This window comes from Diuraphis noxia, unplaced genomic scaffold (genome assembly GCF_037042655.1).
Source record: "Diuraphis noxia isolate RWA-SAM2 unplaced genomic scaffold, SU_Dnox_SAM2 contig0001, whole genome shotgun sequence".
Classification (NCBI taxonomy): Eukaryota; Metazoa; Arthropoda; class Insecta; order Hemiptera; family Aphididae; genus Diuraphis; species Diuraphis noxia.
In genome coordinates, this window is record NW_028301711.1 from 40283895 (window position 1) to 40301008 (window position 17114).

General features: G+C 25.5%; 1 protein-coding gene across 1 annotated transcript; it reads left to right on the plus strand.

Moving 5' to 3' along the window:
• Nucleotides 1-373: 373 nt before the first annotated feature.
• Nucleotides 374-6499, plus strand: LOC107173667 (tetratricopeptide repeat protein 19 homolog, mitochondrial-like). Its single transcript, XM_015524290.2, has 3 exons — nt 374-1111; nt 2829-3091; nt 4450-6499. Exons 1-3 carry the CDS (start codon nt 935-937, stop codon nt 4961-4963), a joined length of 954 nt encoding a protein of 317 aa, XP_015379776.2. The 5' UTR covers nt 374-934; the 3' UTR covers nt 4964-6499.
• The last annotated feature ends 10615 nt before the right edge of the window (nt 6500-17114 follow it).

Sequence of the window (17114 nt, forward strand, 5' to 3'; positions counted from 1 at the left end):
TTAATTTTTTTCAATTAACTATAATATGATATATAATAATATGGCCAATTTATGACGAAAAACTATTCAAAATGTAAAATCAATTTTCATTAGGTATTATGAGTATTATTATTATTATTTCGATGAGAAACATCTTACGCGGCTGTTGAAACTGTTTATCTGCGTTTTGATGCACACAACGCGCAAGTATGAAAAGCACACATGAATCACGCAAGCGCGTATAGCCACACCCGCAAAAAATCTATAACGCACCTTTAAAATAAAGAATAATTTTCGATGTTTCACATCTGCCAACCTAATTTTTTTAAATATTACTATTGAATAATATGTAACTATTATATTACCTAAACATAATTATATGCAATAGGTATTCATATTTAAAAATCCCCTACCCTCCCCAAGGCATATCTCTAATGGAAAATATTGTTTTATTTATATACGGTGACGAGGGACATATTTTCAGAGAGATTCTATCCGGGAACATTTTTACCAAGGGTTTTTTCCCCAGCACTATTCCCCTCGTCGTTTTGCCATAAATAATCAATACCAACATCTAATAAAACAGACTGTCCATCAAAAAGGAACGGAGTAACGCCTGCGCAAATCTTATATCTCCTTCTGTAAGTCGTTTTCGCTTGCGATTGGCTCAAACTCTACACAACTACAACAGTCCACGCAGATTTTACACCCTATTCATTGCTTATTTGTATGTGGTCCGAACTCTACCCCCTGAGATTGATTATATCGCTTGTTAGTTGTTATAATTTACGGTGAAATATTTTACAACACACTAAGTTTTATACTTGTATTTATATGATAAAAAATATTTATAAAATAATTACCTATTATAAATTAAAAAACTGCACTTTAACCTTAATACCTTAGCTTAAAACTTTTTGAATTTAAAAAATAAAAAAAAGCCGCTAATTACACTATGTCTCTTTTAAATGAAACTTTAGTAACTGCTTTAAGACAAATGCTGTCAAATAATACAAATACAGAAAAATCATTAGTCTTTAAGTTTTCATTACTTAGTTTAGCTGGACTTATACAAAATGAAACAAATGGTCAACTAATCGATATTATTGAAAAAGGAATATCGTATTTAGAAGTAAGTAAATGTTTATATTATTTAGAAAACTATAATATAGTATTAATTGTCTCCTTGTGTATCATAATATGTTATAAATATATAATAAAGTTTTGTAATTATTAATATTAATACAAAATGAAATAATTAATTTTAAAAAAAGTGAATATTATAACCTAGTATCCCTCTTTAATGTTCAAAATAATCTATCATAATACCTAGTAATAATATTAATTTTTATACCAAGGAATGTATTTCTACTTTAACTTATAAAAAGCTAAAACCTATAACTGTCTATTATTAAAAATAACAAATATAATTTATAAATTTATATTTTGCATTTAAAGTAAATTCTTTTGGTGTTGGGGCTATATGTTTGTTTGCGCATTTCAGGAAAAGTAACCAATTTGGGGCTAGGTAAATTAGGTCCGAGATAAGTGTGGTACATTTTGAAAACGGTAAATCAAGTCCTGGAAAAAACAGGTAGTAAGTAAGTTGGGTTCCGCGAAAAAAAAAATTGTAAGCCCCGGCTGAAGCCCATATGCGCAAAATATGACCCAAACGCAACCCAAAAGCGCAAAAATTAAATCCCATAAGTGCAAAAAAATATTACCTTTTTAATAACCCATAAGCGCAAATTAATTTTATAAAAAAGTGTATTTTATTAAAATCATATAGTTAAAAACATATAATTAAAATCAAACCGTTATTAATATACTAAGCTATTCGTGATCATAAAATGTGTACCTATTTAAATATAAAAATTGTATTTAATTTAATAGATATTTTGTTTAAGATCAGTAAAAATAATAAATAAATAAGTACCTTAATATTAAATTTGAAGTGTGAAGCCCACAGTTTTTAAGCAATCCAATTTTGAAATATTTTTTATCATAATTTGTTACGATAATAATAATGAAATTAATTTTTAATTTTTTTATTAATTTGTATTTGTAATTATTTTTAATCAATATAAATAAAGTATATAATAATATTACATAATTCAATTTTGTTTTTTTTTTAAAGAAAATAATAAATATAATAATAGTAATAACATTTATTTTAATTTTTTTAATTAGTAACCGGGACGGCAGGATCCATAATCTTTTTTGCTCGAGGCCCAACTTACCTACTACCTGTTTTTTCCCAGGACTCAATTTACCAAGTTATGGTCATTCGGGACCCAATATACCAATTCCGGCCAATTTTCTTCATGTTAAACCGCATAACATATTTTTGCATAGTACCAGTCTTATTGTTAAGAATATTTTCAATTGCATTCAGAATACGTATTTAAATAGTTGCACTATTTGTATTTTTAATACGTATTAAAATACTTCCTTTTAAAATTACCTATTCAAAATACTTCAACAAATACTTTTTTTTTAGTTTAATATATTTTATGTTGAAATATTTATTTTTATTTAGTTAGTACTTATACATGATTATGGAAAGTTAGTTATTTAAAAGTCCTCAGAAGTTAGAGCTATTATAAAATAATATTTCAAATACAAATCTAAATCAGTACCTACATTTCGAAATATCCCAAAATGGAATTGAGGTAGAACATAAATAAACATAAAATCAAAAAAGTATTTGAAGTACATTGGTCAAAAAGTATTTAAAAAGTATTTAAATACAAGTATTCCAATACTTAATACAAGAGTGTATAGTACCTACGCCTATGTAAAATAAGCAATAAATAATAATGTTCTAATATTAATTTTGTATGTTTTAGAAAGACGATTACAATGCTTTTGAACAAACATTACATGAGGCTCTCAAAATTGCTGACGATTTAACGAATTATGATGAAATTACATATGTTTATGATCTGTTAGCAAATGCAGCATTATTTATGGAAAAGGATCATGAAAAGTCGAAATTTCTACTTATACAAGTCTTTAATCGGTTATTAAATCAAGGAATGGATGAAGATGATTATATGATTCTATTCATAACTCTTAAAATTTCTAAAACTCATGAACTTGTAAACGATTGGTAGGTAACAAGTAATTATTATATTATACCTATATATATATATATATTTATATTAGATACAAATAAAATTAATATCAGTTTATTTCGAATATGCATAGTTTAATTTAGAACTTAAAGTATAGTAGGTATTATCTAAATTATAGGTAATCATAGTAAATTAACCATGTACTGAAAATTATAATGTAGATAGGTACTTCATGATTTATAAGTATAAATAGTGGGTTTAAGTATTATTCATACAGATCCTCATCTTTTGTAGATTAAACAGGAAAAAAAAGAAAAGTATAATTTGTGAGTTGCTTAAAATTTAATCCCCTAAATGTGTTTATTAAAGTTTGATGAATCAATTATGTTTTAAATAACGTATAAATAAATAATGTTCAAAAGACCAATATTAGGCAATAGCAACAAGTTAAAATATTCAACAATCTATTCAGTATAATATCATGTTTACTGCTTCTTTTTACTAGGTATCGACATAGGTAACCTACTTAGGTATTTAATTAAATGCAACAGATCAAGAAAATATTAAGGGGATTGAAAGCGGCGATTTTCTGTCTTTTTTTAACACATGTACAACATAGGATTATAGACATGTTCTATATCCAACGTACCGATTGATATAATGAAGCGATAAGAATTCTGAAAACAGATTTGAATTTTTCATCAAGTTTTCTTCTGATCAGCCTTCCCACATATTATATAATATTATCCCTCAAAATCCTAAGTACAATACATTAAAACAGAGTAATTAAAAAATCTATGTATTTTTAATTTTTGGAGAAGATTAAATTAAAAAATCAAAAATGTGGGAAGGCTGTTCTCTTGACGTAAAGTTCAAATGTTTTCAAAATTCTTATTGCTTCATATCAATCGGTACGTTGGACGTAAAACACGTCTATAATCCTACGTTATACGTGTGTTAGGCATAGGCAAAGACAGAAATCACTACTTCCAATCCCCTTAAAGTAAAATACAAATAAAAGTTACAGTAAAGTAAGCTTTGTGTGTATGTTTTAATGGTTAAATCTAATAACATTAGGTATATAATTTAACAAATATTTATAAACATTTTTAAATTAGGTAAGTATTAAAAATCTATATACATAGTTGTAACTATAAAGATTCCTTAATTTTTAATTGCCATTTTCAATCATTTATAATTATGTTTTGAGTAATGGTAGTTAGCACATTTTATGTTCGTGAACACTCATATTGGTATATTATAATAGGTACACATTACATGGCATTGTCTCAAGTTATAATATGATTAAAATATTATTTACAGACTTATGTCTAAATAAAGAATTTATTTATTACTATTTTATTGATTTTAATATAATTTTAAATTGTTCCAGTACTTCTGAAATTGGTTACAAATTCTGTGTACATCATTTAAATAAGAAGCTCAAAAGTGATCCTCATAATAAAGTAGCATTAGGTTTATACGTTATCACATTTGAAACTTATGCTAATTATTTGGCAAACATTTGGGAATTTGATGCAGCGATAAAATGTTTCAAAAAGGCATATAAAACCAGCGTGAAGTTAAATGGTGAAGTATTTGAAGCGAATATCAATTTGTTGAATGCTATAGGAAACCTATACTATATTCAAAAAAAGTTGAATATATCATTAAAACACTTTAAAGATGCAGAAAAAATTGGGAAACAGCTTCCTGGCTTGAAAAATTTTTCAAAGGTTCATATTAATCTCAGCTATGTTTACTTAGAACAAGGAATGTTAAAAGAAGCAGAACGATATTGTAAGAGAGGAATAAAAAATGCCATTAAACATTGTTATGACGAAGGAAAAAAAGAAGGAAACATTTGTTTAGTGAAAGTGCAAAATGCTATGAAGCGTAAGAATTAGAAAATTCATTTTTTTTTTCAAACCAAATGTTTATAAGTATTTCATATTAACAAAAAATAGCACTAAAAATCTAAAATAGGTACTTTAAATATGCAACAAAAAAAAAAATTAGCAAAATTAAATTTAAAATCTCCTTTCATTTCAAAAGTCCTTGGTGGCTGCCGGCTGGTGCATTAAACAAGTTTAAAACTTAATCTGATATTTTTTTTTTAACCTATAATAATTATAGCAAATGCTATAAGATCTGAAAACTGATTACTAGTTTAACTTGTGAGATTGTTTTATATAATTTTATGAATTTACTGTTAATACTGGCTGATAATTAAATTTCTGAATACAGTCTCTTTCGATTATTATAAGTTTGAGTGTGTTGTAACTTATGTTAAGTAAAAAATTAATTTCATTGTATCATATTTTACTGTAATTTTTTTTTTCTGTCCGGTATTTAAATGACAAATTATGGTTATTATTATTTATACTTATTTCTACATCTTATAACTTATAATTATAATACTTTATAAACTTTCTGATATACAACAATACAATTTAACACATTTAATTTTAAGCGTATATATAAGTAATACATTACAAATTTGATGGATTTATTTACTTATTTATATTATCTAATTGTTCATTTTGACTTAATATGTAATATATTCAGTAGAATAGTATATATATATAATATTAAATATTACTAGATATTATTAGTTATAAATTATAAATTATAAATGACCTATCTATAAAATTATTATCCATTTAGCTTTAAATAAACTATTTAATGTATAGAGTCTATATTATAGACAATACTTATTATTTATTATACAATAAAATGTAGTTTAAAAAAGTATTAAACAAATTTTATTATATTAAAATATTATCATTTGTGAGACATAAGCTATTATTATTATCATTTTAATTTTAAATAATATTAACCTATTTATTATGTCAATGTTTATATTCATAAATTACTATTATTCTTAAATAAAACTTTAATCTATTTTAGGTTTAGTAATTGTATAGCTAAGTTTAAACATTTAAATATTGTTTTTAATTTTTATTCATATACAGTAGTTCAATATAGTTGTTTAATTAGTGCTAATTTACATACAAATTTCATGAATGTCACACAGACAATATGATATAGGTAATTCAAATAAAGAAATATTTATTCAATCCCTTTAATTATTTTGAAATTATATGACTTAGTATTCATAGATGTGCGCAGAAGGTATGCAGGATATGAGAAGAACACACTTATTGTATTTTGTCATGACATTTGTTACAATATGTTTTTTATTAAACAGTAAGACATTTCAATATTTATGTATTCAGTATTGTTTATAATATCATCAGAATCTTACATGCTTAAAACAACTTTCAAGGTGCGCTAGTGATGGTAGCCTTCTGCATACCCTGAAAAAAGAGGCCTGCGCACGTCTATGTTAGTTAGGTATATTAGAAAAAAAACTATTATATGAATATTTAATATGTTGTGTTGAGTGTTCCTATTCATTAAAAATATTTTACTCATTATAATAGTTGTATTTTTATTGTAAAATACCTACATTTTATAATAAACTATAAATTTACAACTAAATTTGATTTTAGTACAATTCATAACTCTATAAGTTTAAATTAAAAAAAAAATTAGAAACAATATGGAAAACTAGCTTCTTTAATGTATTCATTATAAATTTATAAACTTATTTTATTTATTGTAAAAGTCAAATATACTGTATACATTTAAATATTTTATAGTAATATAAACTAACATAATATTAGCTCTATTATTAAAATATTGTTTTGATACAACACTATAATAGACAATAGTCGTTATCTAAAAAAGACATATCTATTTATGTCCTATTTCCTAACAAACTAGCTAGTATACTTTTGAGACTTATCATATCAGTACCTATTATACATAGGTACACAACAAGATTGAAAATATCAAGTTTGGTAGTTTTTGTTATACCTATAAAATATAAGTTATAACTGTAACTGAAAAATAGAAGCAAAAATAGAAAATATTAATTTAGTTAATAATTTAAAAAACAGATATGTGGTTGCTAAATTCTATTGTACCTAATGTGTATAAAAGTATTTTCAAAGCGTTTATGTGAATTGATTTTGCAGATTGAAATTCAAAGTTTATCAATTATAAAACATAACAAATTGTTCATATTTAACACTCTTAAAAAGATAAAATACTCTCTAAATATTTTTATTCTCGATGTGATTAAATTAAATTTAAATAAACTGGCATAGAATTGTTCAATGCTGCCATGACGTAAATGCCAAACGTGAATACCGTGAACTAACTTATGAAAATATGAAATAATTTTTAAACTTTAATAATAGTTGTAAATGACTGTTGAAATATTATCTAGATATTGTCTAGATGATAATCTGACCTTTAAACTTTATTAGAGGTTAATTCACTCTAAATTTGAAACTAACAGTGCTATACACGTATACTGCTGGGTGAAAAATTAGCTAGGTATATTACACGCACTTGTAAGACGGACACAATAAATGTGGCTATTACACTGTTCTATGGTATTACATTTCATACACAAAATATCAACACATGCTGTAAATTCATGAACTTGACTAGTTGACTATAACCAATTCCAACCGCCATACCTAGGCGTAACTAGCGCTTTACGTTAAAGAGGGGGGAGGCTGGAATCCTTAAATAAATTTTATAGCAAAATAAGGTGCTACCTATGGAAACATAATTGCCCCCACACAAATATAAGTTTTAATTTGTATGAATTAAAAAAAAAATAAAAATTAGAATTATTAATAATACATACAAATTCTTTATTTCACATGAATTACATAAAACTATAAAATATATATTATAGTTATACCTATCATTTATTATACCTAATATAATAATTAATAATATTCAACATTCAAAACTGTACGTTTATACTACGATACAGTTTACTTCTTTATTTTGACATTTTTAAACTTAAATTGTAACTTTATTTTCATATACCTACCTAATAACATTAAATAAAATATACACAAACACAATAGTCTATACCTACCTAAGTAATATGAAATATAATAAAATAGTTATGATTCATAACTTATGAAGATTACAAATCTATACACATACTGAATACTGATATACATTTACCCAAATATTATGGAGGGGCTTTTAGAAATTTTAGAGGGGCTGGAGCGCCCCCCCCCCCAAGACACCCCCTAGTTGCGCCTATGCCAACCGCCAAAGATGCACTAGTGACAGCTTTATTTATTGAAATTGTATTTTGATCATCAGTCATATCAGAATTTATCGTTATTTCAATATTACACATTTCGCATTAAAATATCCATGAGCAATATGCATTTGACATTTGTTATTTAATATTTGTTCAAATACGTACATTATATTTACTATTCGACGACCAATCAGTAATCTACATAAATATACAGGATATTGTGTTATTAAAAAAAAAAATTTAATTAACTATATTTTATATAAGTAGGTACTTTGAAGTTTCCATTTCCAGTGTAGATAATTCATGAACCGATTGTAACTTTTGGTCGATAACTTCTGTTTCTTGTTCACTAAATAATAAGTTTATTTCTATAAAATAATTAAGAAAATACTAATATTAGGTACCTATTATATTTAAAAGGTGGGTCAACATTTTTTTTTCTAAATTAATTTTATTACTATCATATTTTAATAAACTCATTAAGAGGACGTCTCACCTGCATGTGTTGTCTCCGTCTTACAAGTACGTAACATTGCAAAAACTGTTTCGCGCGGGAAAGAACTGTGAAAGCTACAGTTATAACTAAGAAACGAAATTTTCACCACATAAAAAGGAGAATTTTGTCTGTGCAATATCGTTTTTATTTTTTCAATATCAGAACTAAAAAAAAAATTATTCATGCTTAAAAAACACAAAATTAATATATTATAAAACAATAAGAATTTTTTTGTATAAGTGATATCGAAAAAATAAAAACGATATTACACAGACAAAATTCTCCTTTATATGTGGTGAAAATTTTGTTTCTTAGTTATAACTGTATCTTTCTCGGTTCTTTCCTGCGCGAAACAGTTTTTGCAATGTTACGCAATTTGTAAGACGGAGACAACAAATGCGGGTGTAACGTTCTCTTAAAATCAATTATTTATTTAAAAAGGAATATTTATGTGTATTATTATAAATATTTATTTAATTTACATTCAAATATATTTTTTTCTAACCCATCCCTATATATACATATATAATTAATATTAGTAGTGTATGTAGGTATTATATACCTCAACACTGATGAACTCCGCAGTTACAATTTGATTCGCTATTAGTAATAATTTAGTATTAAAATTGTGTATTACCTACCACTATTACATGTTAACTGTTAACATATAATATGCTCACTAAAATTAATAATAATATAGTAATATACTATGATTAATATTTAATTAGTAGCAAAATTGAATAATATACGAGTATACATATTATAATATTATGGTATATGCAGTAATATATGATAGGTATTATACATTATTATTTTTATAAAAAAAGAAATACAAAATTATTATAAAATGTATCAATGAAAATAATCCTTTTTTGTCACCTATGTAAAATAAATATTTACAAATTTAGTATAATACCTAATTAATATGAGTATATTGTATATATCATATACCTAATTTAAGTATAAATCGTTCGGACAAGGTAGATCGTATACTATATTAGCAAATAACAATTTAGCATTATGTTATATAATATATAATTATACAAATGCAATATAGTTTACTCAATAGTAGTACTAGTAGTAGATTCTGGTGATCCATTATTAGTTATATTTATTGGTTCATCAATAGAATTGATAGGAACACTAAGAAATTTCACTAAGCAAACAAACAAAAAATGTATTTCATAAGTTTTTTTTATAATACTACAAAAGTTATTTACTTGTTATTTATAAAGTTAATTTGATTAATTATAAATGATTATAATTTTAAAATATGAAATAAGTAACAAACATTAGTAGAAATATGTAGATGGGTTCTTACTGAATGTTCAATGTTGATCTTTTTCACAATATTGTTTTTTTTAGCTCTTAAAATTTTCACGCGAAGACGGTTTTGAAGTTTGATAATTGGTTTCTTTGCAACCAGTTGTTAAATGTACATTTTTAATGTTTTTAATGAATTAAAATAATAATAAAATAATATCCAAACACAAAACGCCAAATAAAATAAAACAAAATAATATACTAACACTACTAACTACTATTGGGACCGGTCCAATGTGTGATATACCGATAAACGGCTAGTCCAATTTGTAATTAACTTGCTATAATTTTGCTTGTTATATTCATAATGTAAAAGTATTTTTTAAATATGATAGAAATTATCTTATATTTTAGTTTGTAATGGGTGACATGACCACCACCATTCTTCTTTAAGTTGGCGGTCTAATAGTGGAGATGCACCATTTACTTTTATATTATACTTGGACTTGACTAACTTCTACAACGACTCCAAGGACGCCCGCAGGGGGGGGCAAAAGGTCCATGACCCCTACTGGGAATATTTTAAAACTATTGTTAATTTAATGCCGAGCATATTAAAGACATTGTTAAAAAGCAAAAACAAAAAATGATTGAAGACGTTAAACAATCATTTTGTAAGTAACCAAGACCCATACAAGATTTATTTGATAATTAATATAAATATAATTAATTTGTAACATCTACATTAACATGTATTCAAAAAATATTAATATTATATTGTAAACCTACACATATAAGGGGCTTATGTGATGACATAATGTTGTTTTAGATTCGGAACGATGAATGTATTGATTTTACCATGATGTGTGTTTTTTATTTTTTTTTCTGTCATCACGTTTTGGGGCAGTAAAAATGCTTCGATTTTTGACTTCAGTACCTCGTTCGATCAGAAAGTGAATCTAGTTGGTACTTTGGGGGGTCAAAAGTGAAAAATATTTAAATTAATACTTTTCTAAATAATTGAGAAAAAAAAACTAAAATTTAAGGGAAAAACGGGAATTTTTACGCACACTCATTTTTCGACAAAATCAATTTTGGTTTTTATGTAACTTTAAAACAAATGACCATAGATACATGAAATTTTCACCTAATGTTTATATAAGTATATTCTATCCACCATGCAATTTTCAAAAAATTTCGACTTAAGTTGAACTATTCATAGGCATTTCAAATTTTCGATAATTATTAGTTTTTTTTTAATTAATATCGATAAAAATTTATTTGTTAGGCAGAAAAGCTTGAAAAATTAATACAAGGCTCTTAACATATTGTTACAATAGCAGTTGAAAAATAAAAGAAATTCATAGTCACAATTTTTTTTTATAAGTATTCAAAGTTTGAATTTTGACAAAATACGTAAAAATCACGAAAAATCACAAATTATTTTAAGCTAGAAATTCATAAAAATTTTTCTTTTTAAATCTAAGATTTAAAAATTTAATACAAGATTCCTTACAAGTTTTTCAATCTTTATCACAAATAAAAATTCCACTGGAAATTCAAATTAAATTTTTATGAGCATTTGAAATTTAAAATTTTACAACATTGGATTTTCACTTTTAGCGATTTCCTTATTTTGGTGTAACTCTAAAACAAATTACCGCAGATACTTGAAATTTTGACTGAATGTTTATATAGGCGTTTTATATATTTGATAAAATTTTCAAAATATTTAGATTTGTTTTGAGCTGTTTACTGACATTTTAATTTTTCAACTTTTTTAGTTTTTTTTTCTATAAATATCGATAAAAATTTATTTGTTCGGTAGAAAAGCTTGAAAGTTTAATACAAGGCTTCTAACACATTGTAACAATAGAAGTTAAAAAATATTAAAAATTCGTAGGCACGATTTTTTTTTATAAGCATTTAAAGTTCAAATTTTGACTAAATACGTAAAAATTACGGCAATGTTCAAATTATCTTAGATAGAAATTCATAAAAGTTTTCCTTTTTAATTCTAAGATTTGAAAATTTAATACAAGGCTTCTAACACATTGTAACAATAGAAGTTAAAAAATATTAAAAATTCGTAGGCACGATTTTTTTTTATAAGCATTTAAAGTTCAAATTTTGACTAAATACGTAAAAATTACGGCAATGTTCAAATTATCTTAGATAGAAATTCATAAAAATTTTCCTTTTTAATTCTAAGATTTGAAAATTTAATACAAGGTTCCTAACATATTTTTACAATAGCAGTTGCAAAATAAAAGGAATACATAGTCACAATTTTTTTTTTAAGCATTCGAAGTTTGAGTTTTGACAACATATTATGTAAAAATCACGAAAATACAGAAATTATTTTAAGCTGGAAATTCATAAAAAATTTTCTTTTTATATCTAAGATTTGAAAATTTAATACAAGGCTCATAATATATTTTTAACCTTATATTTATTAACCTTGAAAAATAAAAGAAATGCGTAGTCACAATTTTTTTTTTACAAGCATTCAAAGTTTGAATTTTTACAACATATGTAAAAATCACGAAAATTCGCAAATTATTTCAAACTAGAAATTCATAAAAAATTTTCTTTTTAAATCTAAGATTTGAAAATTTTTAATAATCTATAATATATCCTAGACAGATAAACCGTCTTCGCTCAGAATCGTTTTTTGTATACAATTATATAATATCATTGGATTCAAATTTAATTCCATCCATTACAGTAACCCACTTGTAACCTACTGTACAGCAGAGCGACATTCACGACTTACCCGCTTTTTTTTTTCTATTTATGTTATGTTATTTTAGAATGAAGACACTAGAGATATATTAAAATTTAATGAGTATAAGCTCTAGTGTTTGGAATACAGTATGATTCAGTATGATTTACAGTTTGATGAATAAATCCATGGTCCTTTGAGAACTATATTATGCTGAATGCTCGCTGCGCTAATCGCTGTAAATCGTTGTGCCAATTTCTACCTCTCTTTCTATAGCTATTATTGTATAAGCGTTTGTTGATCCCTTTTTTCTACAATGGAAAATCGACGTCCAGTTTTGTTGTTTTCATTACAACACAAACCAAATGCCCACTCCCTGTATTCTATTAATTCTATTTCCATAATTATTAATTTCGTTGGTTATTTTCTACCGGAGTTTCATTTTCATCATTTGAACTTTGAAGTTTCGTCACTATCTTCATGTGGTCGTGGGTCGTAATCACCACGTTGTAAGCGACAGCGATCACACGTTGAACCTACAAAGCTTTTTCGCAGATATCCGTTTATCGGTAGATCACACATTGAACCGGTCCACTAGTATCGTTAAGTAGTAAATACTATTTAAATATTTAAATAATTTTCTTGTCTTATCGGTCTGAAGTGAATACCTATATTTTTCTATAATGTTTTTTTGATTTAATTTATACACTTTTTTATATAATAATAATAACATTATTAAAAATTAATGATAAGTTATTAATTTAATAACTAATAAAATTGCAATAAAATTTTTAAATGTAATTGGTAATTGTAAGTAATTCAATTATGTAATTTGTAATTTGTTATTAAATGTTCTACAATCATGTAATTAGTAATTAATTACTGGAATTTTGAGTAATTTGTAATCAATTAATTTTTTTTTTTGTTGATAATTTGCCCATCCCTGACTATCATAGCTTATAAATCACAACATTTGTAATCAACTGTGAACATTTTAAGCCGATAGATTGGTTGTACGATTTTTAATGAATTTTTATATAAACGGAAACTGTCAAAATTCGCCATACTGCAGTGGGGTAAAGTACACACCGCAGATCGAGTCTTCATATTTAATAATTTACAATTTGTGAATATATTTATACGCGAATATCTTGCTAAATACTGGTCTTACAGGTGAGAGATTTTCCAATTATCCTCCTATTTATCTATGTCATTTTTTACCCCCCTATTCCTTCAGAAATTATGACCACGCCACTGAATTTGTAAGCAGTATTAAAAGTCGATAACAAAAATTTTATCTAGATAAGATACAGACAGTGCTGTTGTAGTGGTGGGTAGGTATACGACGATATACGCCGTATACTTTCTGGTTATTTCTAATAAACTCCGTATACCTGCTGATTAAGGTCGTATACTCTCTGTTGTAATGAAATTACCAAATAATATAAATATAAAAGTCATTAGATTATTATTAATATTGAAAAGAAATAATTTAACAAAATCGGAATCCAGACAACATTAATTATGGAATATTTTTCAATAAATTTATTTAGAAAAAAATGTTTAGTTTTAATTTTAATTTTCACAATTAATATGTTAATATGTATGTGTGTTGTGTTATTTACCCTCTACTAAAGTATTCGATCAGATTAAAATTAAAATAAAAAATTTAATTTTTAATGTTAATTTGTACAATTAATATAATATGTGTATTGTGTTATTTACCCTCTACCAAAGTGATACCTAATGATAGTATAAATGTTTAATATTATAACTCATAGAATACCCTCTGCTTTTTTTAGAACTACAGCACTGGATACAGATAATTATCTAGATACAGATATAAATAAATATATTTTACATTTATATAGATTAAATTAAGATAATTTAAGTTTTATCTAGATAATAATATGGTAAATTAAACAAATTTTTACTGTAGGTATTCAAATAAAAAAATTACTTCTTTATACTTACGTAATCTGTAAACATAAATAACTAATAGACAATATTTAATAGATAATAATATAGATTATAATTTATATTATGGTTATAGTATGATGTGCTTATTGGATAGTGTTCACTGTGTTCAGGTCAGGGCTTGAAACCGGTATTGGATACCGTTTTTGAATACCGGTTAAAACCGTTAAAAAACGAAAACGATATCAAAACCGAAATCGAAAACGAAAAAAATCAATAGCGGTATTCAAAACCGAAATCAAAATCGGAAAAAATAAATACCGTTATCCGAAACCGAAATCGAAAACGGAAAATATAAATACCGTTATCCGACACCGAAATCGAAATCGGAAAAAATAAATACCGATATCCAAAAACGAATATAATTTAAAATTAATAATATATCACATTTAAAATTAAATACTAAATAAGCTGTTATAAATACGGTCAACTGTGGAGTGTTGGGTCGTCCGACGGAAATACGGTATAAATATTAAATATAGGAGTCAGCCGATGCGGGTAATTAGATTGCAAATTCACTCTAAGTAGTAGTTCACTCTAGTACTCAGTACTAATCAATATTATATTATACTCATTCTAAGTAATAACTAGAAAAAACTAATAACTTAGAAGACGTAATGGTATATAAATGTAAAATGTATACCTAATTAAATTGTATATAATATGTATAACATTGAAGTAGGTACTTTGTTAATTTATTTTATAAATAAACAAGATGATAAAATAGTTTAGGCCGTACATGGTGAAAGGTTTATAAATATTATAATTTATACATGTCTAATAATAATATTATTTACACAAGTATATTATGGTGTTAATACTAATTCAATGGAAGTTTAAAAATTAAAGATTGGAGTATACAAGAGAATGCATAAATTATAAAAAGTACCAGGTGAACTAAGATTTTTTTGATAATTGTGTAGCGCGTTTAAAAACACGTGCTTTTTCTGCATCATCCTTTTCCATTTTTTTCCATTTTTTCCAAGTATAATTGAAAATAATAAAATCAAAGAATACTACGTTGGCTAACGATAAACGAATACAGTCAATAGTCAGTCAGTATACGTGATTTAATAATTAATATTATTTTGTTATTGTTCGGCAGTGCCATTGTTAATAAGCTATTAAGCCATAAGATGTACACTGTACAGTGTACACCGCCTCCCCAGTCCCCATAGGTACGCCACACCAACACGGTTAGTATGTACTATGTAGTATGTACAGCGACTTGAATTTATTTATAGATACATTGCCATGAAATCTCCGATAGGACGGTAACATTTCCAAACAAGATTGTTTTAATTTGTTTTGATATTACTATATTAGTATTAATATTGAAATATTTTGCTAAGTTCAAATATTAAAACACTGCTCTAGATTTCTGATTTATTCACAAAAATCTTAGAATAATACCAAATGTATATTATGTATTAATATAATTTAGTGTTGAAGTTTTAGTGGCCATCTCATTAAATGAAGAACTCTCTTTGGGTGCGTGTTGCACCCCCGCACGGTGAAATAGGTAGCTTAATATTTTCAACAAGTGGCGACCACGGTAATCGAAAAAAAATTAAAACCGAAAACGAAAACGGAAAAAAAAAATACCGTTATTCAAAGCCGAAAACGAAATCGAAAAAAATAAATACCGTTATCCGAAACCGAAATCAAAATCGAAAAATATAAATACCGTTATCCAAAAGCGAAATCGAAATCGGAAAATATAAATACCGTTATCCAAAAGCGAAATCGAAAGCGGAAAAAATAAATACCGATATCCAAAACCGAAAACGAAACCGGAAAAAAAAATTTCGGTTTCAAGCCCTGGTTCAGGTAAAATAATTTAACTTTTAGATTCTGAACGAAGTGATGAATGTATTGATTTTACAATGATGTGTATTTTTTTTTGTCTCTGTGTAAGCATAACTAGTCGAAATAATACTTCGATTTCAAACTTTGGGGGTGGTGTCCGATGTAAAAGTGAATATCCTTGGTGCGTTATAGAGGTCAAAAGTAAACATTTTCCAACAGTTTTCAAAAAAATCGATTTTTTATATGGTTGCAATTCAAAAACTAATCACTGTAAATACTTGAAATTTTCACCAAATGTTTATGTTAGTGATATCTATATACAGTTTAATTTTCAAAAATTTTGGACGACCAAAAAAACTTGAAAATTTAATACAAGGTAACTTATGACTTGTGCTTATTGTAGCTAAAAAAAATTAAAAATCGTAAGTCACAATTTTTTTTTATAAGCGTTTATATTTCAAATTTTTACGAAATCTATCGAAAACGCAAAAATTTGCTAGTAATTTTAAAGTTGAAAAATCATAAAATTTTTTATGTTTATAACTAAGAATTAAAAATACAAAACTAAGTTTTCCATAAGCTTTCCTTCAAGTAGCTATAGAGAAAACTCGAAGTATCATTATAGGAAAAATTTTAAGTGCGTTT